General features: G+C 45.2%; 1 protein-coding gene across 1 annotated transcript in view; it reads left to right on the top strand.

Moving 5' to 3' along the window:
* The window catches only part of LOC310867207 (ephrin type-A receptor 6-like), a gene marked incomplete at its 5' end in the record, with an annotated part of 252,731 nt that extends 226,929 nt beyond the window's left edge, over positions 1-25,802 (top strand). Inside the window, 9 exon segments of the mRNA XM_083777088.1 lie at positions 2,807-2,877; positions 5,957-6,082; positions 7,266-7,451; positions 11,615-11,676; positions 12,020-12,229; positions 14,367-14,516; positions 21,586-21,779; positions 22,472-22,624; positions 25,490-25,802. Coding sequence (XP_083633214.1) covers positions 2,807-2,877; positions 5,957-6,082; positions 7,266-7,451; positions 11,615-11,676; positions 12,020-12,229; positions 14,367-14,516; positions 21,586-21,779; positions 22,472-22,624; positions 25,490-25,604 — 1,267 coding nt within the window. The 3' untranslated portion in view covers positions 25,605-25,802.
* Between the last annotated feature and the right edge of the window lie 418 nt (positions 25,803-26,220).

The following is a 26,220-nucleotide window of genomic DNA, read 5'->3' on the forward strand; positions in this document are numbered from 1 at the left end:
ATAATATAGATCAACAATTTCACAATTACAATTTCGGCATATATATATTTTTAAAGTTCAGACTCTATCCTCCTCTCGTCCTCCGTTTGCTTTTGTCCTCTGACACCCTGCACCTCCCACCTAAGAGTCCCCCCCCCCCCTCTCTCTCTCTCAGCTGAAGTACACTGAATTATTGTATTTTTTCCCCTAAACAGAGCACACATATCGTCCTACGCGGGGGGGTTCGGAAGGTCACGTTTAAATGCGGCTCAGCCTCATGCTGCAGAGCACTATCACAGCATAGCGCTGCGCGATGCTTTTAGCCGTCAGCTCAGAGGTTAAAAGGGCCCTGGTTCTTCCTGCCTGCACATCCCACAGTCAGCCTAGCCTAGCCTTCTTATTCTTATTCTTCTACTTCTGTGGATCATTGATCTACTTAGCATTGCCGACATTCTGCTATTTCTGTGCCCATGAACCCGTTCCTATTCATTCCCCCAACACCTCCTTCACATCACCTAACATCTCCAGAGACACATGTCCACACACACACACACACACACACACACACACACAGACCCCGCAGGCACACTGTCGCGCGCGGAGGCGTCAGAAGGACCTGAAGCCCTTCTTCTTCGTGGGGTTTTTAGACAGCTGGTGGATGGAAAAGAAGCTCCACCTCCGCGCCCGACAGCTTCCCGGAACAGCTTGCCCCAGCGTCAAATGGAAGCCGCACACAAGCGTGAAAATGAAGTGCGTCACCCGGCAGTGATAGGCACTAGCCAATGGAACAGATGCAGCCTGCAGCCCATCCACTGGCGGGTTTTCACTTGTAGTTTTCTTCTTTCACAGAGTCAAACGCCCCCTGGGAGGGAATTGTGAAGCCATGTCGAGGGATACAGGGAGACATCTGGGCAGTGGGCACCTCAAAGTAACATTCTGTCCAAATTGTTAACAAAACATTGAAAAATCGTCTGAAGAAATGTAAAGCAGTGGTTCTCATGTTTGCTTCAGATCACCCCTGTAATATTTTCATCCATGGCACCCCTGGCTGAATTACATTGTCATTTACTGTAACCCTGATCCATGATGACATTGAAAATAACTTTATACTTTATAAAATAGCCCGTTATCTTCAGCCTCCGCTGCCCTCCTCCTCATCATCATCCTCCTTCTCCTTCTCACCGCCACCAATACTAGTGTAGCCTCGGCCAGGAGGCGAACCCGGGTTCCCCATTCCAATGGCACGTACGTTAACCAGTCGACTAAAGAGTCGACTCGATAGCCAAGTAGCAATGCAGCACCGTATAGCCTACACTAGAATGCGCCTTTGTCTGTGTGTCAACATCTTGTCACTCACTTGTCAATTCAAATAAATTCAAAGGGCTTTATTGGCATGAGAAAACATATGTTTACATTGCCAAAGCAGAAAGAACAATACAACAATACAGCAATACAATCAAAACAAACATTATGTACTTTGAAGGTCAGAATCTTCAATAGATCAACTTCTATGTACTTGTCACTCTCACGCCCACTTCGCCAACCAAGAAATAGAGGACTACAGGCCATTAAATAGGCTTCCATGTGCGTCTCCTCTCGGGACCGCCCAAAGCCCCGGAAGGAATTAAAGTGAGACCTGACTAGACGCCCAAATGACGCGACCACGCGCGACAGTGTGCCTCCGGACACACACACACACACGCACAATGAGCCCGGATTTGTTGATCTATTTGTATTTTTTCCACTTATAGCAGTAGGAGGTGCTGAACAATCAGCAGGGGGTGCGTGCACGTGCCTCGTGCGCGCGCATTTCCACGTGGAAAAGTGGCTTTTACTTTCCCTCTCCACACGCATGAGCAAACTGACACAGGCAATTAACAATAGCATGTCTGAACTCAACTCACCTGCTATACTACAGTCAAGATGACCGTGTTTTTCGTGCAATTCCATTGGCCAGTCTCTCCCTGCATCTCTTCTAATGCTCTTCACACCTGTCCCACCCACGGCGGGGGGGTTGACGACTTGCCATTGTCTTCTAAATGTCACATTCCAACTAATTCAAGGCAGCGACAGGACAACTCCACTTATTTTTTTCTTTTTCATTTCAGTTTACCAAACTATAATTATAGTGACGGTGTGAGTGCTATATTGAATACCCTTACTGCCTGCAAATTATTTAGTCTTTGATTGTGTGATTAACGGATTATATATATATATATATATATATGTGTATGTGTATGTGTGTGTAAATCCTCGGTCAGGAGGTAACAGGGGTCCGACACAGTTTGGGAGCGGATAAAACACTGTCCAACTTTGTATTGAGCCAGCAGCAGAAGGTTTATAGCAGCACGGTTTATACCATAGGATAGATCAAGTAGTGTTGTCTGCTTTGAGGGTTGTATGCTGTGGCAGTCTTTTTCTCTCACAACTCATTGCATTTGTATAGCTGGAGCTCAAGGTGAGAGTGTCAAACCCCCAGAATGGCTGGCCAATGCTGAAGGTTTAATGTTGAGCGCTCTGTAGCACTTCCGCATTTGACCACCAATATTTGGTCGGCAAATGCGGAAGTAGAGCGTTCTTCCGGGTGCTTCAAAACACCACTGAGCAACTTCCATTGAAATGAATAGCAGGGGGCGAAGCATTCCGCCCTCTATCCTTTATAACTTGCTTGTGTGTGTGTGTGTGTGTGTGTGTGTGTGTGTGTGTGTGTGTGTGTGTGTGTGTGTGTGTGTGTGTGTGTGTGTGTGTGTGTGTGTGTGTGTGTGTGTGTGTGTGTGTGTGTGTGTGTGCGTGTGCATGTGCGTGTGTGTGTGTGGTGTGTACACAGGTGTCAGTGGTACATCAAGGCCAAGATGAGCTCGGAGGAGAAGAGGAGGGCCAACTATCCCAATGGACATGGTAAGTGTGTGTCTCTCTCTCTCTCTCTCTCTCTCCTTTTCCACATGTGTGCTTCCGAGGCGAATTTGATTAGCTTGAGTCCAGAGGATTGGAGCAGGTTGGATTGACAGCCTGGACATTTCTGCCTATGCTCGCTCCTCCGACGCTGCATTTATCTCTAAAATACTTACGGATTGATCTGTTTGACATGCGTGCATTCTCCCACGCCCATGCACAACAAACAGCGTGATCAAACCATGATTTTATGTGCTGCTTCGCTAGCTTTGATCACTGTAATTCAGATATGTATGGATGCACGTCAGTATACCAGTTGAATCGACTGGGACACTTTCACTCATTCACGCATTGCTGAACAAACGCACACGTACACACACACAAACACACAGCGTATACATTATTCTGATCATGAAGAGATCAAACATTTCGTCAGCTCTTTTGAAGAGCCCAATAACAAATCAGTCTACAACACCAGGGTTTCTCAAAGTGGGTGCCATGACACAAGTAGGACAGTTAGCAACTCCTGCGAACAACAAAAGTGTTAACGAACGCCTAATAGCATTAGGTTCCACACCTTTTCGTAACCCCTCACTATCGTGTCAGATTTGTAGATACGTGTCGGATTTTCCCAATTTAAGGTTATAGGAAATACAGTTGCAGCAGCTGCTTCTCGATGGCGTCACACCCGGTCTCGCTAAGATCCCATCCCACGGCCGCTTATTGGTTCGTCCCGGCTGTGGGGTGGTTCAACGCCAATCTCTGAGAGATCCCAGATGGAGGCTGTATTGTGAATCATTACCGCCCCCATCTGGCCGAGTCAGGTCAGCATTACAGTACGTCCTACCGGGGAAACTCCCCACTGTCAGGTGATAAGAAGTGGCCAAATACGGCCCACGGGCTGACTCTGACCGGCCCGCGAAAGACTACATGATAATTTGAAAATAAAACCTACTTTCTAATTACCTTATGGGTGGACTAAAAATGCATTGCTTTTATTTTGAAGCCCATTTATTCTCACAGTGCACACAATCTGCAAGTGCATGTGAATTGCGTGTGAGTGTGATTGAGAACCTGTCTTCCTTCCTTCACCCCTTTTTGGATTTATTGGTGACAACAACGTCGGTGAATGCAAATAGCCATGAAGCCCAGCTGGGAAAGGAAACGTCTCATGCAAGTAGAAAGTTTAAAAAAAAATCACACCTGTGTGTGAGGGCGGGCGCTCTTCATCATGACGTAAAATTGTCATTAAGCCTATAATTTGAGTCAAATGTTTCACATTTTGTTTACCAAAGTTTTGCTTGAATAAATTACATTTTTGTAAGGCAACCTCACCTTTTCATTGCCTAATGATAACATATATGCCCACCCCTGGCTTATAGGCATTGGCACCGGGTGAAAAATTGGTTATTAAAAATAAGCAAAAAAAAAGAACAGGACTTTTACTTTCAACACATTCTTTTCACAATGCAGTGATGCTGCTGTCCACAAATGCCCAAAAATCTACGTTCTTTCCTCACCACTGTGTCTGTGTCTCATAGCTTAACGGCTCTGCTTTTTCACTTTTCGCTGATACTTTTTCTCTCCTATGTACCTCTAACGTGTTTGTTTTGGAGAGTTCTAAGGGGGCAACAACGCCTGGGGAAAGAGAACAAGGTTCAAAAGGCACCCCCCCCCCCCCCCCCCCCAAACTCTGCCTTTTTTGGCCGTGTTTATGCGTTTGTGCGGTGGCAGACATCCCACCTTTGAGACGAGAGCCGGGTGGCCAATGTGCGTCGCAATCACTTTCTCCACCGGAAAGAAAGCTGCTATTGAGAAACACACAGACGCCTCAATTTGTTTTGAAGTGAAGGGGAATGAAGTGTGTCCCTCACCTCTCTCCGTAGCGGCATTTGAGCGATTGGTAACGCCTCTACCTTTCAGTTTTTTTCCCCCTTTGCTATTTTTCTTCAGTCTCTCTTGTGTGTTCTCTCTCTCTCTCTCTCTCTCTCTCTCTCTCTCTCTCTCTCTCCATCACTCTCTCTCAGAAGGGTTAGCAGGGAAACGGAGATGTCAGGAGAAGTGATCGATTGCTGCCTTTAAACAAACCAACAGAAGGAAAAGCTCCTTCGAACCCTCCGCCCCCTTCCTCTACACCTCTCTTTCCTCCCCCCCCCCCCCCCCCCACACACACACACACACACACGCACACACTTGAATGTTAGTGTGATGTCCTCTGTGGGCTTTTTTAGGCTAATCTAGTTGCAGCACTCCATTCTACACCTCCCCATGGTCTACCTTTCTATACTCTCTCTCTCTCGCACGCACGTACGCACACACACACACACACACACACACACACACACACACACACACACACACACACACACACACACACACACACACACACAACAGTTTGTTTTTAAATCATCTGTCGGAGGAAAAGACACGGCCAAGCCGTCGGGAACTGGAGAGGGGGTTGAAGGAGAGTGAGCAGGAAGACACGGGAGATGGAGTGATGAATTAAGACGAGGAGAGGAGAGGAGAGGAGAGGAGAGGAGAGGAGAGGAGAGGAGAGGAGAGGAGAGGAGAGGAGAGGAGGGGGAAAAAATCATAATTGTGAAATCTGTGCTGACAGTATGTGGTGTGTTCTCTTTGAACAGCCTCACACCTTTCATTTCCTAAGGACTGCACCCCACTCCACATTTCAATTTGGAGAGCCAAGCGCTTTCCCTTCACTTATGTGAGAATACAAAGAATATCCTAGATGTGGACCCATTAAGTTCTGAGCCCGATATCTTCTAAATCTTAACCGTCTATAAATTAAATTAAATCAATAATTCAGTAAAATACAGTATATGCTGCTATGTCAGACTTTTTCATGTCAAGGAACCCCAAAATGTATGTGTTTGGCTGCCAACCCCCATCTGAAAGTATTTTCTCTCTCTTTCTCTCTCTCTCTCTCTCTCTCTCTCTCTCTCTCTCTCTCTCTCTCTCTCTCCCTCTCCCTCTCCTCTCCCTCTCTCTCTCTCTCTCTCTCTCTCTCTCTCTCTCTCTCTCTCTCTCTCTCTCTCTCTCTCTCTCTCTCTCTCTCTCTCTCTCTCAGTTCCATTCCCAGGGATAAAGACCTATGTGGATCCAGATACCTACGAGGACCCCAGCCAGGCCGTGCACGAGTTCACCAAGGAGATAGACCCCACACGCATCCGCATCGAGAGAGTCATAGGAGCAGGTACATGCACGCACGCACGCAGGCACACACACACACACACACACACACACACACACACACCACGGCGCAGGCCGTGTGGGACACAGGGATGTGGCACATTAGCGCTGATAGCAGCTGTGCTGTAATGTGACACAGAATTCCAGCCCACTATTTGAGCTTCCTGCTTGTAATTGCTCTGATCCTGCTCTCGTCCCCCGCACTGAGCACACAGTGCTTATTTTCCTCCCCGCGCGGCGGCATCGAGCTGTCACTTCCACCGTGCATATAGCCTCGCGCAACCGGGGAATATTAAAGCTTTAACGGCTTTACAGAACAAAAGACGGGCTAAGAATAGATTCCGTGGCTCCTTTTTTGTTTTATTTTTCTTGTGGAAGGTTGCAGCGAGACTCTTTACACGGCTGAATTATTCAGAGATGGGGAACCAGGTGGCTTCTTATAGAACCCCCAAAAAGCTGGGAATTGCAACAGTGCCCCCCGGTGGTTTGTTTTTGTATTCCATCAAAGTGGTGGAACCCTGCTATGTCCAAATCTGTTACTTTTCTGGGAACCCTTATTTTTTTGTTTCCTACAATTAGTTTTTAATTATTATCATTTCAAAACATTTCATGAATTAAAAACAAAATTATATATTTTTTCTGTCAATTCATGAAGAAATCTAAGAAAATCTAAGAGATTCCATGAATTGGAAAATAAATCTTTTGAGAAGTAGTGGAAATGGCCGATCTACAAGCTCGTAGATCAGCTATTTTCACTAGCTTGGGTCCTAGCCGGGCAAAACATTGAGATGTTTTGCACTCTTGGGTCTTGAGATAAAAAGTTTGGGGACCACTGTTTCGATGGATCCAACCTCAAGCTGTTGTTAATACTTTTCATTTGTTCAATAATTATCAAACGGCAGATTTACAAGCTACAGGCATGCCGCGATGCAATGCATTGTGAGCTTGTAGATCTCCTATCTTTGCTTGACACTGTCATATGAGGAAGTTTGATTTAAATATAATTTGGAGATACAAGGTTTCAGCTTGACAGCAACGATTTGTATGCGTCACTGAGTGTGTGTGTGTGTGTGTGTGTGTGTGTGTGTGTGTGTGTGTGTGTGTGTGTGTGTGTGTGTGTGTGTGTGTGTGTGTGTGTGTGTGTGTGTGTGTGTGTGTGTGTGTGTGTGGGTCTTCCACGCATGCAGGCGAATTCGGCGAGGTGTGCAGTGGTCGCCTGCGGTCGCCAGGGAAGAAGGAGATCGCCGTGGCGATCAAGACGCTGAAGGGCGGCTACGTGGAGCGCCAGAGGCGGGACTTCCTGCGCGAGGCATCCATCATGGGCCAGTTTGACCACCCCAACATCATCAGGCTGGAGGGAGTGGTCACCAAAAGTAAGTAAAACACCGTCATAACTGGAGGGAGTGGTCACCAAAAGTAAGTAAAACACTGTCATTACTGGAGGGAGTGGTCACCAAAAGTAAGAGAGGAAACCCTGACTGGCTGGCTTTCGAGTGAAGTCCTTGTCTGCGTTAGGGAATCCTCCATTACTCAGCAGGAGCGACACAATGGAGTTTGCAGTGATCTGTGTAGGAGTTGTTGACCTTCCAGTCAGCTTGTTCAAGGTCTGCAAGCCCCGTCGACTGGAGTGTGTGAAGTCAATTGACTCCACTGTCTCAGCCCAAGTTTCTCGTTTAACCTGCAGAATAGGTCGTCTGCTGCTTTGTCCCTGTCTTCGCTGGTTTGTGCTTCTGTATAGCAGTGAAGTACAGTAGGTGTTCACATTCGTCATCCCAGCAGGGAACACCGCGGGGGATGTTGTTCTTGGCAGCGCCCAGCAGCATCTTGCAAACGTTTCTGAAGGTCTCACATCCTGCATATTTCCGCATGCTGAAAATAGACAATCTACAAGCCAAAATGTGTTGCGGACACGGCGCAAATCAGCTATTTTCAGCATGCGACACGTCGTACGACGAAGTCAGGCTTCACTTTGTTTTTAGCCGAGCCAGGGCGATGCACACGTCGCTCCTCGTAGAAAAATAAACAGTTAATGCAAGGTCGGGACAGTATGTCGGGAGTCAGGACACGGTATTGATAAGCTATGAGCATTTTTCGGGGGCACGTTATGTAAAATCAAACAAGTTTACCGCAGTGTTTGGGACATGTTCTGTGTCTGCGTGGATCAGTGCGGGTGAGAACACACACATCATAGAGTTGTGAGCTCCAACCAGAGAAATGCACGGCAGAGAAGGATTACTTTCATTTGGTGTGTTGGACTTAATGAGCAAGATCCGTACCGTAATTTCCCTAATGTACGTGATTTTTTTTTTCTGATTTCCATCTTCAAAACAGCAGATTTGTGCTCTTGTGTATAGGCCAAACGGTATTGGAGTTGTTATGACCTATGATGGGTCCATGTGGCTAGTGTTTTTCCTTCTGCACAGGGCAATGGAGATGCACACCTCTAGTAACATCCACATAGACTAGTCCACAATGGAAGGTAAATCCAAAGTCCACAAGGAAAGGTAAATCCACATAATCTAAAGGAAAATCCACCTAGTCCCCGTAAGGCAACATCCACATGCAGTAAATCCACAGGAAAAGTAATCCAGAGAGAGAGAGACAGACAGACAGACAGACAGACAGACAGACTGACAGAGACAGAGAGTGTGTGTGTGTGTGTGTGTGTGTGTGTGTGTGTGTGTGTGTGTGTGTGTGTGTGTGTGTGTGTGTGTGTGTGTGTGTGTGTGTGTGTGTGTGTGTGTGTGTGTGTGTGTGTGTGTGTGTGTGTGTGTGTGTGTGTGTGTGTGTGCCTGTCTGTGTGTGTGTGTGTGTGTGTGTGTGTGTGTGTGTGTGTGTGTGTGTGTGTGTGCGCCTGCGTGTGTGCGTGTGCATGGCAGTTAAGCAGCAGTATTTTATGGGTAACCCAGCACAGAACAACATATGGTTGATTTTACAGATGCAGTATAAAGAGACACGGAGCTGTGAAGATAAATGTGTTCCCTGAAGACTGACCCCCCACACACCATGTGACTGCCGACTTACAGGGGAATATGATTTAACCACATGAACCTTAGCATAATTTATATTCTGGGCATGTTACGGAATGGACCATACTGTAATAAACGTGTCATGTCATGAAATGATTATTGCGGGCCAAAATTATTGTGATTGTGAAATAATAAATGCAATCACCTCAATCTGACGCTCAATTCAGAAAAAAAAATCACACCCGTGTGAACTGAATGGTGCAACTCCCCTCTCTCTCTCTATCTCTCTCTCTCTCTCTCTCTCTCTCTCATTAGCACAATCGGTGCCGGGATTCCTTCAAAATAGGAGCTCTTGGGTGCCGGAAAGACATGGTCGCTTTTACTCTGAAACCCACGACCCAGAAACAATCCGCTAAAAAAAGTTTGCTTTACATTGCTAGCTTAATGAAGCGCTAGTATATTGATCAGTTCAAAACCACGGAGCAACCTAGGGAAATGCATATGTTGGCGAAGAGCGGGATCTATCATAATCCACTGAAAAGACCATTGGACCTAAGTCACTGGCTTCTGCAGTCAGTGTGTTAACAGTTTGGTTTCAATGTGGAAATCTGAAGCAATTATGTCATTCTGAACAATGTATTATTAGGGACTTTTGATTGGCCAAAAGGTTTTTGATGTTTGCCGCCGCTGAACCAATATAACCGAATGTATGCATTCGGTTATAAGTACGCAGGACCTCGTTCTTCTCTCCACGTTCTTCTCTTTTGGCCTGTGCCAAAACGAGGGAACTCGTCTTTCTTTAATTTCATTTAATCGAGTAATTTTAAGAATATTATTTATTTTCTTTTTTTTTGCTTTTACTCACATGTTAGACAGCCTGCTTACGGATCCGACGTGCACGCTCACATAGATATATACAGTATAAGAAAGCTAGATGGCTCACCCTCTGAATCATAGCCACGTTGACAACGTTTGTAATAAACTAACCCAAATCCATCAAGATTTGAGCGAGTTATGACTGTTTTTGTTTGAGCTGCCATTTAACATACTGTACTGTAGCCCCGAAGCAAGATGGCCACCGGGTGAACTACGTCAGAGACTCCGCCTTGAGCCATCTAGCCTTTCTATTTGTCTATGCACGCGCATACAGTATTACTCCTTTGGGTGAGTGTGGCCACATAAAAACATAATTGTAACACTTTCTATACACTTTTTTGAAAACTTCCTCCTAGAATAATAATATTTGCCTGATAGGGGGATGCAAAATCATGGCACCCCGTCTTTAAGTTCACATTAGGCTGCTGTGCAGCCATTACAAAGATTTCTGTAACTCTAACAAAGTCACGTCTGCAAGTACGTGTGTGTGTGTGTGTGTGTGTGTGTGTGTGTGTGTGTGTGTGTGTGTGTGTGTGGGTGTGTGTGTGTGTGTGTGTGTGTGTGTGTGTGTGTGTGCGCGCGCGCACGCGTACGTGTAGACACATGACAGCTGTTTTTTTACATATAGGGAGCGACTCATCAGAACAAGCCATTCTGCGTGGTTGCTTATCCAACAGTGCACCAAACTATCACACACACACGCGCACACACACACACGCACACGCACAAGCACACGCACACACACACAGTCATAGAGAGAGGCATTTTGTTTACTGGCTCCACTCGCTCTGTGTGAGTCTCTCTCTCTCTCTCTCTCCTTCTCTCCCTCTCCCCGTCGTCCGTCCATCTGTTGTTGTCGTTCTAGGGAGACTAATTAAGAGTGAGAGAGTCAGTGTGCTGTGACTGTCACTTTACCTGAGCAGGGAGAGGAACAGGTGAAACGGGAACAGGTGCGCTTGTTTTCCTTCATGCACCGCACCGCATGCAGGAGCAACACTTCCTGCCGGCGGGGGGAAAATCTGCTTATTAGTTCAGGACGGCTGTGCTTCACTCTTCTGCGGTGTGGCGCGTAAAGTACTCCAATGAGCTTCGTCCTCCTCTGGTGTTTGTACGGCGGGAGAGAACCAGGCCCCCAGAGCACCTGGGAAAAGTTGAAGACGCTCCAAAGCTGGAACTGCAGACGGGTTGAAATACATGCACGACCAAAAGAGTGTGCAGCAGCTGGGGTTTAATACAGAGCGCTCATTCATGATCCGATTCAGGAGCGTTCGTGGAGGTTAGCGCTTCCGCATTGTGAGCACCAAATGTTGGTGCCCAAAGTGAGAACATGCAGTCGTTCTGGGTGCTTCCAAACGCCAGTGAGCAACTTCCATTGAAAATAATAGCTGGTGCGTGCGCGTGTGTGTGTGTGTATGTATAACACTGGTCTTTTCCAGAGCAGGTTAACCACTTGGCAAATGGCTGAAATCTCATGACACGCATGATCCAAACTGATGTTGTCTTCTCTGCAACACACTTACACTCTGGTGTAATTTCACATTACTCAAAGGTGTGTGTGTGTGTGTGTGTGTGTGTGTGTGTGTGTGTGTGTGTGTGTGTGTGTGTGTGTGTGTGTGTGTGTGTGTGTGTGTGTGTGTGTGCGTGTGCGTGTGCGTGTGCTTGCGTCGGGGCACACACGTGCACATTTGCAGGCAGACCAGTGATGATCGTGGTGGAGTACATGGAGAACGGTTCTCTGGACTCCTTCCTCAGGGTGAGTTGTGTGACTTCTAGCAGCAGGGTGTTTTATTTTAAACAGTTTTTCGCTAGCATTAGCAATCGCAAGCTAATCGGATTGATAATAACTTTACAGAGCTTTCATAATTAATAATAACCTAATAACCCATCCAAACTAGTTCTAGGCAGTCAATGAGTAAGTGTGGTTCTAAAATCTGATTAATCTGCAAAAATAAATCACATTCAGACGTGGATGAAATATGAATTAAAACTGAATGTTGAGGTTAAATGTGAAAGCCAGGGACGGGGGTGGTAATCAACATCCCCCTGGTGCCCCAAATGGACACCCCGCTCAAACCTGTTTCCTTTTCTCTACTCAGCAACACGATGGCCACTTCACGGTGATCCAGCTGGTGGGCATGCTGCGTGGCATCGCGGCGGGCATGAAGTACCTGTCGGACATGGGCTACGTGCACAGGGACCTGGCCGCCAGGAACATCCTGGTCAACTCCAACCTGGTCTGCAAGGTGTCAGACTTTGGTCTGTCCAGAGTTCTGGAGGACGACCCTGAGGCCGCCTACACGACCACGGTATGTCCCGACACCTCGCCTTTTGGAATTAGACCGCGTCTCAGCAGAGCCACACGCGGAACATGGCAGACAGCGTGGCAGACAGGCAGCATCGCAATTCCGGCACAACATTGAACACGGTCGCCTATGACTTCTCTCCTGCTTCTGCCAAACAACGTTACGTGCATTAGCACACATGCACTGTCATTCATCTATCTATCTATCTATCTATCTATCTATCTATCTATCTATCTATCTATCTATCTATCTATCTATCTATCTATCTATCTATCTATCTATCTATCTATCTATCTAAAACAATGTATTTAAAACTCCAGCCTGTCACTCTCAAGCGCTGCATGGGTCACATGACGGTGCTGTTTCCTGCCCCCCTCATTGGCGGCACTCTCTCTACTACACATCTCTGGCATAGACTAACACGGTACGAGCCCCCCACTGCCATGCCACAGTTATTCTGACCAGGGCTGCCCTATTCAGATGGTTTAAGGCCCGCCCTTCCGCATCTGTTAATTCACACGTACAGACAAGTGCTAATCGTTTCCATATCCGCTATTCATTCCTATATCCATATCCCATATCCATTTCCATCAGTCTAGCTCAGTCTAGCTCTATCAGTATCAGTAGCCTGCAAAGCCACTCCATCCCAACCCAGTCTAACATTATAAATAAACACTCAAGCCCACAGTACCACCAAGGCTCGTACAATTAGTAACGAGTTACGTTTGGAAAATAGTAACTTATTACTATTATTACTCAAATGTGGAAGTAATTGTTATAGGCCTATTTCTTAAGTAACTTTCCAGCACTGGTAATAAAGTCATGTCAAGTCATTGACTGAAGATGGAGTGAATATAGCATATTACTTTGCAGCCGGGGTAGGGGATTCAGCTACACTTGCTATCAAGGCCATTCATTATTTCTCTGCTGCTAGCTATTAGCATGAACGACGTTAAGCTGTGCCACCATCCGCGTCCACTTTAAGAGAAAGAGTTTGCCCGTCCCCACACACACACTCAACACACACACTTTGCTATAATTCTCGCAAGCGCACACTGTTTACCTGTCGTCAGAAACGTTTACACGTGTCGGGACTCGGGAGTGATGCCGTGCAAATTAAGTCACAAATTATATCCGAACTTTTGATGGCAGAAGATCCACCAAGGACAGCTCTGCAAAATTCCAATTTACGGAGGTTTGAAAACCCTGCTTGTAACCGAGGTAAATGGACTTCAGATGTAACGTCCCATAGCTGGTGGTGACGGGGCGTTGCAATAGCAACCGGATCAATATTAAAAGCTGCTGTGGGCCTCAACCATTATACGTTGGGGTGTGTATATACAGACCTAGCAAACAACGTCCCCTAGCGGCAGGGTACATATACGTATCTGGTAGAAAAATAGTTAATGAGAGCTGTGGCGCTTTCACAACCATATTGGCCTCGTTTGCAAGAGCGGACGCTCGCCGCCTAGGGTTCTACCATTATTTCTTAATGCATATTACCATAATAAAGCATAGTACCTTAATGCCTGAGCCAGCCAGCCGGCAGGCAGGACATACAGTAGCTGTTAATTCTGCATGACTTTTGTAGAAAGCGCTGTTATGCTTTGAAAGGCTAGTTTGAAAGTAAATCACCCTGTTGTTGTTGGTTGGTTGGGGGGCAGACAGAGCGCTGGAAGGGACGGGAAAAAAAACCTTTGTCTGGAATGTCATTCATTTATGTTTCATGAGGTGGAAATGTATTCATGCTGCAAAACGCTCACAAGGTGTTGTTTAAATTAATTCACAAGTATATAAAGTGTATGTAAATGTAGTGCATTATGTAAGCCCCTTGGCATCCTTATTTTGGGCATGCCATTCTGAAAGAACATCAAACATTTGTTTTAATGTAAGACATTTCTCAAATAAAAGAGAATGAATATAGCCGATCCACAAAGTCTGTGTGTGTGTGTGTGTGTGTGTGTGTGTGTGTGTGTGTGTGTGTGTGTGTGTGTGTGTGTGTGTGTGTGTGTGCGTGTGCGTGTGCGTGTGCGTGTGCGTGTGCGTGTGCGTGTGCGCGTGTGCGTGTGCGTGTGCGTGTGCGTGTGCGTGTGTGTGTGTGTGTGTGTGTGTGCGTGTGTGTGTGTGCGTGCGTGCACAGGGGGGTAAGATCCCCATCAGGTGGACGGCGCCGGAGGCCATCGCGTACAGGAAGTTCTCGTCGGCCAGCGACGGGTGGAGCTACGGCATCGTCATGTGGGAAGTGATGTCGTATGGCGAGAGGCCGTACTGGGAGATGTCCAATCAGGACGTGAGTATTCCTACCGCACGCGCTCAGATCAGTTATGGATCCCGCCAGAGAGGCATTTAGCAGACGCTCTTAATCCAGAGAGATTTACATTAAGCAAGAACAAAAAGGCATGGGAATACATCACATATATAAAATGCATTTATCATGAAACATGCGTAAGCTAAGAACGTAACTAGAACATATCTATATAATGACACTATACATATAAACTATACATCATACTATACTATGCTATACATACTGTATGTACTATGAAGTGCTATGACTACATACAATGCAATTATTGTGCTGTCTACATGACATGCTATAAGTCTGTTTCAAATCCTATTTAAGTCTAAAAAGTGCTATCTAAGGGGCTAGGCTAGGGTAAGTGCTATGGGCCATGATGGTGTCTTAAAAGGTGGGTTTTCAGACTACGGCGGAAGATTGGGAGTGATGCTGCAGTTCTGATTGCAGCACAGCAGTAAAAAGTTACAGATACAGCGCATAAAAGTGCAGTATCACAATAAAGACACCATCAATTATCGATTTACTCTTTTCCTGGCAAGAATATCTAACCAAAATAGCCCAGACTGCCGTTATTGCCATCCATGAATTTTTACTCCGCACACCGGATGGTTGGCAACGAGCGAGCCGTTTGTTGTGTGTAATCTATAGTTAGAGCCCATTCAAGATCGAATGGTGTCTCAGTGCAAAATTTGAATGATACAAGGAACAGAGCTACGAGGCAGAGAAAAAAAAGTCTCTACCAGGAGGTGTTAATGGCATAGACATAAAAAGGTAGACGCCTCCTTCGGCTCTGGGGCGTGTGTCTCTCTTGAAGGCAACATGGAGGCAAGCTTTCCCGAGATTCCTTGCGAAGCATAGCATGTGTAACGGAAGGGGTCGTTCGGTAGGCCAATCAGATGCACGTTTTTTAAATACGCGCTGTGATTGGCAAGTAGTCACTTGAGTGGCAGGGAGAGACATGAAGGAGTCGCATGAGTGACGTCACTTGGGCAGCGACGCAGCATGCCTTCAGCGCTTCCACTTTACTTCCTGTCTTCAACAGAGACACGTCGCTCCAATGAACTGCAGCGGCCAATGAGGCATCTATATATTTTTTATATCTATGGTTAATGCTACCCCAACTGTTCTATGGCAATAGTCACACCAGGAGCCCCCCACCCAGGGCCACAAACACTGCAGGGGTCTGCCATGGCAATAGTCATCTGTGGTCCCTATGTCAGGTCAGCCCCCACACATAAATGTATGTGTTTTTGATTAAAAAATAAACGCTAAACAAAGCATATTTCTTAACGCTAGAACACTAAACATATTTTTTGTTACACCATCACTCATTTTACCCAATATAAAATGTTCCATAAAATATATTTCTCATCAAAATATAGTATATATAGTAAATATATAGTAGGAAACATAGATATAAAGAAATACGGTAGGCTCCAGAGCCGTGCATACCTTTATATGTCTATGGTAGGAAAGACCAGGTATGTGGGCTGGGAAACAAACCTATCTTCTATGATGTCACTGAGCATCATGAAGGGGCTGAAAGACCCAACCACCTCAGACATACAGTAAGCAACATTTCAAAAATATAATCGTCCTGGTGAAAATCAACCATGTTTAGTGTTCTAGGGTTCTAGGGTCATAAAATCATATAATTAAATATTCAAAACATATTCTATATGGTTCTATATGGTCATGAATCACCAGGATCCTGAATGGCTTGATTCTATGCTTAAAACAATTGATATTAAATATTTGTGTAAATCTCTATATGGGGAAAACAAATGAATGGCAGATTTTTCAGTGGTGACAGAATACCACGCCCACTGCTATGCCCTATAGGACTGGATCTTAGCAGCATGAACATCCATTGTGGTTAAACAACATGCAGCGGAGACGTGAGGAGACATTTCTAAACTGATCATCGCACATCATCATCCTCAAGGGGGCAGCGTGGCGGCCTTAATGGTGCATGTAATAATAGCCATAAATCCTGCTCCACAAATTAGAGCCGAGGCTCGTTCGTCTGGCTCACACTGACGTTTATGCAGCGATACGTTTCCTCGTCCCGACAGCCCAGAGGGGAGTTACACGTTTTACATTAGCCATGCTTTATGAGAACCAAGTGATGATCGTACTGTAGCGCTTTCCTAAGTAATGGCGTAAATAAACAGCGTTTTTTTATGATTATGACATTGTTGCGGCGGTCAGGCGGAAACCTTGTATCCCCGAAAACCTGTGTCCCGATGGATCCAACATAGCCATTGTTTAATCACACAAGTATATTTTTATTTATTTTGTATTGCTTTTTTTCTCCCCAATTTGGTCGTCATGGCAAAGGATTTCTCCCCACACACAGTGACATTAGCAAGTTGGCACTGCTATTGTTGCATCCTGCAAAAATAGCTGCTGTGGTTGACAGGCACTTTACCAGAGTGCAAGTTCTGGTTAATACTTTTCCTTGACTATTTATTAAAAATAAATAAATAAATACATACATAACCGACTCAACCTTTAACCCGGAGTCCCTATTTTGTGCATGCCATTGTAGTTTTTTTTTTTTTTTTATAAATTGTGAAAATAGGTGATCTACAAGCATACATGTCGAATCACACATAGCGCCTTTATCCAAGGTTCTTTACAATGTGCATTACATAATAATAATAGATGTGATTTATATAGTGCTTCAAAGTGGCTTTACAGGACAAATCAAACCGTGAACCTTCCGATTCCCAAGCGGCCGCTATACCACTTGAGCCACTGCCGCCCCCAAACTTCTAGAATAAGGCATAAAAAATGTGAACTATGGATATAACAGATTTCTGCCTGACGGCACCGATGTGACCTGCGCTGCCAGAGTGAAATAAATGAGAGATATGGACGATGGTGCGTAGAAGGACAAAAACACGGCACTTTGTCCTGTGAATGAACTACTATGGAATGAACTTCCCATTGCAATCAGAACTGCAGACTCACTCCCATTCTTCCACTGTAGTCTGAAAACCCACCTCTTCAGACTCCACCTTAGCCCGCAGAACTTGCTGTGTTGCCGTAGCACTTGTCTTGCACTAGCCTCTATGACCTTACAGCCGTATATATAAAGGCTAAATTATGTAATTTAGATAGCATATTATGTATTATGACATAGCACTCTATAGTGTATAGTTATAGTGTCATTGTACACATTCTACTGTTAGACGAAGGTTCTTAGCTTACATTATGATCCTTGATGACTATTTCTATGTATTTGATGTATTACCATTTGTTGTTCTTGCTTACTATAAGTCGCTCTGTATTAATACTACAGTGTCTGCTAAATGCCTGAATTGTCAATTGTATGAAGAAGGGGCATGCTGCTGGGGCCTGGGGCACAGAATTGGCTTTTTGAATGGTTCAATTGTGCTCAGTGGTGGACGGTGAAATGGAGACCGAGAAAATGAGAGATGTGCGGAGAATGACTGAAAAGGAAGAAAGCCAGGGGTTGAGGTGAGGAGAGAGATAAAAGCATGAGAGAGAGAGAGAGAGAGAGAGAGAGAGAGAGAGAGAGAGAGAGAGCAGTCAGAGGTTGGCTGAGCAGACAGAGGTTGGCTGATCGCAGGTCTGCGGTCAGGGGATTGGAATGATGGCTGGAAGGAAGACATTCATCCCTCTCCTCACTGAGTGTGAAAACCCCTCCTTAATCCCCTCATCCCTCTCACACATGCACACACGCACGTACACACACACACACACACACACACACACACACAGTCGAACACGCAAGGTCTCAGGGTTTTGGCGGGGGGATTTTGTGCTTTTTGGGAATTGCTTAGAAGTGCTTTTCTATATGCCGTAAGCTGCAGTGCATAGGCCAAGCCACAGTGTGCTGCCTCCACAACTCGCACGCACGCACACACGCACGCACGTTTGTATTACTATTCTTGTGAGCTTATGATGAATTGAACATGGTGGACCCTATTGTAAACAAGTCTAATGCTTCATGGTGTCATCCACAGTTAATTCTCCAAAACTGTTAATAAACTCTTCAATCAATCAGTCAACCATAGCATAACATTTCAGGGCGACAATTTTACAAATGCCTGTTTTTTTACTTCTTGTTTTGCCATTTTTAACCTAAACCTATGAAGCTGAAAATAGATGATCTTCAAGCTCACATCCCCATGTGCTCCTCTGAGCTTGTAGATCCGCTAATTTGGGTGCACAACCATGTTTTAGAACTAAGTAACTATAGGCATAACTCCTACCCTAATCTCTCAAGAACAGATTCAGAATAGTAATACACACACACACACACACACACACACACACACACACCCCTCCAGTCATTGGCTGGCTTTGAGTTTATAGCATGGATTAATGTACACATATCCTGTTTGTTGTGCACTTAAGTTATATAGCATGGATTCAGGTATAGACATTATGATGCAGCAGGTCATTCTTTAAGGGAAAACAAAGCGAGAACCAGATGTTGAACCTTACGGAGATGCAAGGTTCCATGCACGACCGACTCCCTCCTCCTCCGAGGACAAACAAACATTTATCCTTGCAGGAAATGTGTGAAATGTGGAGGCTTAGTGGGTCTTAGGGGGGTTTCAGAATTCAGACACGAACGCTGCTCATGCCAGGACAGCAGGAGAACTTAAACCCACCTCACATCAGGAATACATGCTGGGGATGAAAAGGTGGCAGAGCTGTAAGGGAACTGAACCAGGGGTGTATTTACAATAGAGGCAGCTGCCTCCCTAACTCCATTTGAAAAACAGACTGAGATAAAAAAAATAAAAGTAAAAGATAGAGGAAAAACACCAAACCAGAGAACTAGTGTGCTGCGTGACCTCACCCATAGGAATGAAAATACGTGCTCTTGTCTGCTAGTGGGGGTCTGAGTGGACCATCACATGTACTTGCCTGGCAGGAACAATCTCTTTGAAAACCTGTTTAATGTTTCTGAATCCGTGCAGCCACAAAATGCAATTTGAAAAGTGGGATGCAAATTATGTTAGTATACAACACTTTGTTCCCACTCAATTTAAGCAAAGTGTCATTACTTCCAATGTAATGTTGAAATGAATGACTCATTTGTGCAGGACGCCATGTTTCGCCGTATCTATAATGCTGCATAGGCCTACTGTGCTATTTTTTTGAATAAAACAATAGAAATACATACATTGATTAGGCTATTTCTGCATATTCTCTTCATTAACATTTTTCAGTTTTTAAGTGTTGGGTTTTTTATGGGAAATAATTGTGGCGCTGATTATGGCTCAGCGTTGGATTCCTATTAATAAGATGTGCATTGCAAAATGTACCAATACATACTGTCACTTGTGATCCTTATCCCAGAGCCCTGACTAGCTGGGTTAACATAGAGGTGTGAAGTGTAGGCACTTCTCTCTCTCAAAGGGAAGACAGTATACCAACTGTCAGTACATCAACTGTTTCTACTACTAACAAGTTATAATAATCAATAGAAATGTAATTATTGTAAAGCAGTAATGTCATGTGTTGAACTGCTTATAATAGTGAAGTATAGTCATACAGAGACTAGAGGTTATAATGTCCTGTCCCAACCCTGACACAGCAGGAGATCTGATAAGGTACCATCCTTTCAACTCACAGCGGGGGATGAGCACAAGAGCGCATGTTGAGCACACGGTGACCACATGTGTGCTCGATTCACTTCCTGGTTCCATTGCCTGGGGGTGACAAACAGCCAGTAAGCTAACCAATGGCTGAGGGCCTGACACAAACAGCCAATCACAGGAAAGGCTGATGATGCTCCTAGGCAGAACAGGGGTTAAATAATCTAGCATGGGTTCTTGTGATTCAGTTCCTAAACAAAGAGGGAGCCATGCCTCATGTACATTGTGCATGATGAACCAAACCTGTGTATCAACAATGCACAGCAACTAAGCAGCCTCACACTGACCAATGGTAAATATAAATTCATGCAACTAATGAATAATGCTATCTGTGTGTTATGCTGTAAAACCTGTAATGTACAATGACGAATGTATTATGTGTATTTGTCTCATATACAGGTTTTTTACCTAATCGAAAGTCTAATCAAACGGTTACTAATCTAATCAAGGCCTGAACAAGGGCTAACAACTAACCCGATTTAAGACAGCTAGGCTCGTTGTGTTAAATGTATGTATGAAATCATATAATAAAAATATATATAATACAAGGAGTTACGTTATTTTAGATTGCGAATGGCCGAGATTCGAGTAAATACTTTGACCCTATGTGAAGCTGTAATCCTTTCAGAGGGGCTAGATAGCACGGTTAATGTTAAAACTAACAAAGAAACCGTAGCAAACTATAAATCTGAACAATAATAGAAACTATGACATAATGACCAATCACAAGAGGGGGTGGGGAACTTTTCAAACCATTGAAAAGTTATAGGACAAAATAGGAACTATCAAATATCGACCAATCAGAAGAGGGGGCAGGGCTAAGTTAACCAATGAAGGACAAGGACTCTGAACCAAGTCCAATGACACCACCCCCAAGTCAATCAGTTCAATAGGTCGTCTTACATAAAAAAGAAAAACTGCTATTTTCACTTTCTGTTTGGCATTGAAGTTTGACACTTCGCCACTGTCACGCCATTTTACGAAAACTCACACTTTCGATACATTTTCATTTAAGGTCGTCACGTTATTTTGTGGACACTGAGCGAGTTTGATTTGGAATTGACCGTCCTGATACGAGGAGTTTGTTAAAGTGTGACACGTGTAAATGGTATAAATTGCGGCAAAATGCCACAATAAAAAGAAAGGCTGACTTCCTGTTTGGTGTAGGTCATGGTGCAAAGAGGCTTTTTGTAAGTCGGGACATGATACAGGTGTGTACCAATTTGCATACATGTAGGTGAAACCGTATTGTGGGTCTTCAAGCACAAACTATTGTAGGGTGTGCTATTGAGCCATTAGGCCACGCCCCCTTTGAGACATTTTAAAATGTGTGTGTGTGTGTGTGTGTGTGTGTGTGTGTGTGTGTGTGTGTGTGTGTGTGTGTGTGTGTGTGTGTGTGTGTGTCTCTCTCTCTCCAGGTCATCCTGTCCATAGAGGAGGGCTACAGGCTCCCTGCCCCTATGGGCTGTCCCGTGGCCCTCCACCAGCTCATGCTGCACTGCTGGCAGAAGGAGAGGAGCCACCGGCCCAAGTTCACCGACGTGGTCTCCTTCCTGGACAGGCTGATCCGAAACCCCAGCACTCTGCTGCCCCTGGTGGAGGACATACACAGGTACAACACATTAGAAACCCAGCCCTCTGCTGCCACCTGGTGGAGGATATACACAGGTACAACACATTAGAACTGCCCTGTTCCCTGTTAGCCTGGTTAATAAACCAGACGGAATCAGCCGTTGGCAAAAATAAATTGCCTGCCGGCGGATTTCGGTCTGGAGAGGCTCAATTGTACGCCCATTTCCTACACCAGAGAATGTGGGCGGCCAATCGGGACACGGTATGCAATATGGGCGGGCTTTGGTACAGTGACTTTCAATGCTTGAGACCTTTGACTGACAGTAGCTCTGACCAATTGCGTCAAAGAGAAAATGTTTCCCTGGAAATGAAATCCAAGCTGAGCCTCCCCAGACTAATATCCCGCGGTCCGTGCGATATTAGTCTGGTTTATTAACCAGGCTAGTTCCCTGTATCCCTGGTGGATACTCTATTGCCATTAGCACATTTAGTGCCGGAAGTGCATGCAATGCATTGTGATCTTTTACACCAGCTATTTTCAAATGACAGTGAAGTGACCATTAAATAGTAACTTCACTGTCACCTGGGGGGTATAATATAAGATTCTCACGCCAGGGGTTGGCCAGTTCAAATATGTTTTTCTTTTCAAATCGCTTGTGGACAAGAATTAATTGTAGTTGCGTGCATGCGTGCGTGCGTGTGTGTGTGTGTGCGTGCCTGCCTGCCTTCCAGTCTACCAGAGTCTCCAGTGGGAGAGGTGATGGACTATCCCATGTTCATCTCCATGGAGGACTGGCTGGACTCCATCAAGATGGGTCAGTACAAGAACAACTTCATGGCAGCGGGCTGCGACTCCCTGGACTCTCTGGCCAGGATGACTATTGAGTGAGTGCATACGACAAACATAGTCAGTGAGCATATTGGCTTGTGGTTGCCATCTTTGTCATGATTTGACATACATACATAGTATACAATAGGGCATTCATCAAAAAACCGATTTATCGATAAACGAGTCACGAGTCGACTCGCAGCAGCGCGAGTCGAAAGTTGAGCTTTTTTTTTTTTTTTTCTCCCCTTTTTTCATTGCATTCAGAACGCGCCCTTAATTAAAAACCAAATGCAGCTGTGTAGGCTATGTGGCTCTCAGTGCGCGGTGTCCCACTATTGAGACTGGCTGAAGTCTGTTTGAACTGCGCTGTGTCAGAGAAGTAACAGATAGAAGCACGCAAACGTTACCCCCAAACGATATCCCCCTCACCTCCGTGCTGGAAATATAACGTCTGGGTTCCCGAGTCTACATTCATGCTGACGCAATGACTGTCTGTTTCTGGCTAAGCTTTACGCGCAGCGCACATGAACCTCTCTGTCTCCGGTCAGTGCGGGTTGTTGTTTATTTGCATGGCTCAGAAAATGAGTAACAAACTAACATGAGAACGTTATCGAGTTGTGGAGGAGGAGGAGGAGAATAATAATGTTATATCTCTTATTGTGTTCTCGGTGCTGCTGCTGCGCTGTGTGCCAATACCACTACTTTACCTGGATAACATCATCTTTTCATTTTGACATGATTCACATGAAATAATAATCCTGTACCGGAACCGCGTGTAGCGTTTGGTTTCATTAACGCGATCGTCACAAAATAGCCTACAGCTGCTGCTGCTAAAGATACAAAGATTGGACATTTTTAAACGACGCAAAACTTTGAATTCCCCTCTTGCGTACCAGTGCCACGTGTCCCGCGGACCGGCACCGGTGTTTGGGAACCTCTGATATAGATGATACATGCACTGTGACTGTGTCATATTGGAGAGGCCACTGGCACTGAATGCGCAGTGCTTTGTTTGACATGCTCCGTATTTGAGCGCGCGGCAGCTCCACCCGCCCCTGTTAAATCCCCCCCCGCGCGTCCGCGTCCGCCCCCCCCCCCCCCCCCCCCCCCGCCGCCAGAAACGATAAATCGATACGACTTCAACTTTACTGTCCGACAAGTCGACTGGGAAAAATCTCAAGTCGTTAATGCCCTAGTATACAAGTATACTTTTTGAACCATCTGTAGATTACTTTAACCCATTCAGGACGGGAACCCCTTTTGCTGTTTTAAGCAATACTTTAGCTCTTTTTTTAAATCGTTAAAATGCATGCAAATCTTTGAATATATATTCTTTCACAGTGAACATTTTTAACGAATATCTTTGCTTCTGGGAGGGTCCCTGGAACAAATTTTTTTCAGATGGGGGTCGGCAGCCAATTACATAACATTGCTGGGGCCCTTGACATGAAATAGTTTGAGAACCACTGATATGGAAACATTTTTGTAGAATCTTGTCTCAGTCAGAATGGGTTAAAAGGATGTGCTACCGTTCTTTGGCCACCAGAAGGCGTCCTCGGACCTTAGACAAAGGAAAATACAGTACAGTGGGCTATCTGGTGGTTGAATTCACATTATGTGTATTACTATCTCCATAGTATTCGCATGCCAAGCACAGCATGTTTTCAGGTTTAGTCCTTTGTCAATTGAAGCCTAATTTTTCCGGTCTGGATTCACATTGTAAACATTGCCTGCCCAGCTCCGTGTAGATTCCTAGGTTATGTCTACTGCTAGTGGACCGGAGATGCGGCTTTTCAAAATAAGAGCTCAAATTTAAAAAATGATGGCGTGAATTAGATCCTAATTTTTCAATAAATGCTGTAATAAAAGTGTTAATGTATGTTTTGTAATAATCATCAACGTAATTAGTAACTAAAGTTGTCAAATAATTGTAGTAGAGTAAAAGCAGGCTACAATATTTGCCTCTGAAATGTAGTAGAGTATAATTTATGTAGGAATACTGAACATTTAAGACTCAAGTAAAGTACAAATACCTCAAAACTGTACTTAAATACAGTACTTAAAATGTACTTAGTTGGGGTGCATACTTAGTTTAGACTAGTCATTGGTTAGACATGGGTTAAGGTTAAGGTGTGCTGCCCCGTGGGAGGTTAGGTTTAGGGTGAGGGTTTGAGATAGGTTGTAGTTGTAGGACTGGTCTCTAACCAATGAGATAAAAACGTTCAACTTTAAAATGATGTACTGCCGTTCTTTGGCCACCAGATGGAGACATTGAAACTTAGAAATATGAAAATACAGTGGTAAAAAGCAAGAGAGTATTCACATACATAGTATTCATGTACCAAGTAGCCTACACCATGTTTTCAGGTTTAAACATTAGAAAGCAACTACACTTTAGAAAAAATAAACAAACACACAACAAAAACCTGTAGTGGACATGATAACACTGGTCTTTTCCAGAGCGGGTTAACCACTTGGCAAATGGCTGAAATCTCATGACACTTTTAGTCTTGCATGATCCAAACTGATGTTGTCTTTAAGACCTCTGCAACATGTAGGAAAGATTTAATTTCACATTACTCAAAGGTGTGTGTGTGTGTGTGTGTGTGTGTGTGTGTGTGTGTGTGTGTGTGTGTGTGTGTGTGTGTATATGTTCATGTGTGCATGCCTGCGTCCTTGCGTGTGTGTGTGTGTGCGTGCGAGTGCATGCATGCTTGTGTGTGTGTGCGTGTGTGCATGCGTCCCTGCCTGTGCGTGCGTGCATGTGTACCTGCCTGTCCGCGTGTGCGGGCGTCCCTGCGTGTGTGTGTGTGTGTGTGTGTGTGTGTGTGTGTGTGCATGCGTCCCTGCCTGTGCGTTTGTGCATGTGTACCTGCCTGTCCGTGTGTGCGTGCGTGCCTGCGGTTCCCCTCTCGCCCTAGAGATGTGCGGCGCGTGGGGGTGGAGCTGATCGGCCATCAGCGGCGGATCGTCAGCAGCATTCAGACGCTGCGCCTGCAGCTGATCCAGCAGCAGGAGAAAGGCTTCCATGTATGAGACCGCCGCATCCCAGCATGCACTGGGACGCGTGGACAGACGGCCTGGATGGGAGCGAAGTCTAGACGGACGGACAGTCACAGCCTGTGCCTCAGCGACCACTCACTCCCCTCCCCCCAAAACCCCACACCCCAACGCACGCACACACACACACACACACACACACACACACACACACACACTCAGGGGTCATCAATATGTCTGTACATGGACAAGTGTGTTTGTATTTTATTTGTTTACACAACACTATAAAAATGGTCAAGTCTCCAGGTTTTCTTCACAATCTGTATCACACTGATTTACTACGACACTATGGCATAGTATGAGTCCAACTAGTACTAATGGTTCTCAAATGTGTTATTTGGAAGGAGCTCCTTAACTCTGAGAGCGTACAAATGGAACACTCTCAGAGGTACAGAGACCTGTTATGTTCATTCAGGATCTGTGTGGTCCTGGTAATACTATTGTCCACTCATTCTGTATGTCCACCACAAGCCAACGATGACCCCTGACACACACACACACACACACACACACACACACACACACACACACACTCACACACACACACAGAGAGAGGCCGCCTCAAGGACTGTCTATACGCCGATTGGATATT

Source organism: Protomyctophum parallelum (assembly GCF_964188405.1).
Source record: "Protomyctophum parallelum genome assembly, chromosome: 11".
Classification (NCBI taxonomy): Eukaryota; Metazoa; Chordata; class Actinopteri; order Myctophiformes; family Myctophidae; genus Protomyctophum; species Protomyctophum parallelum.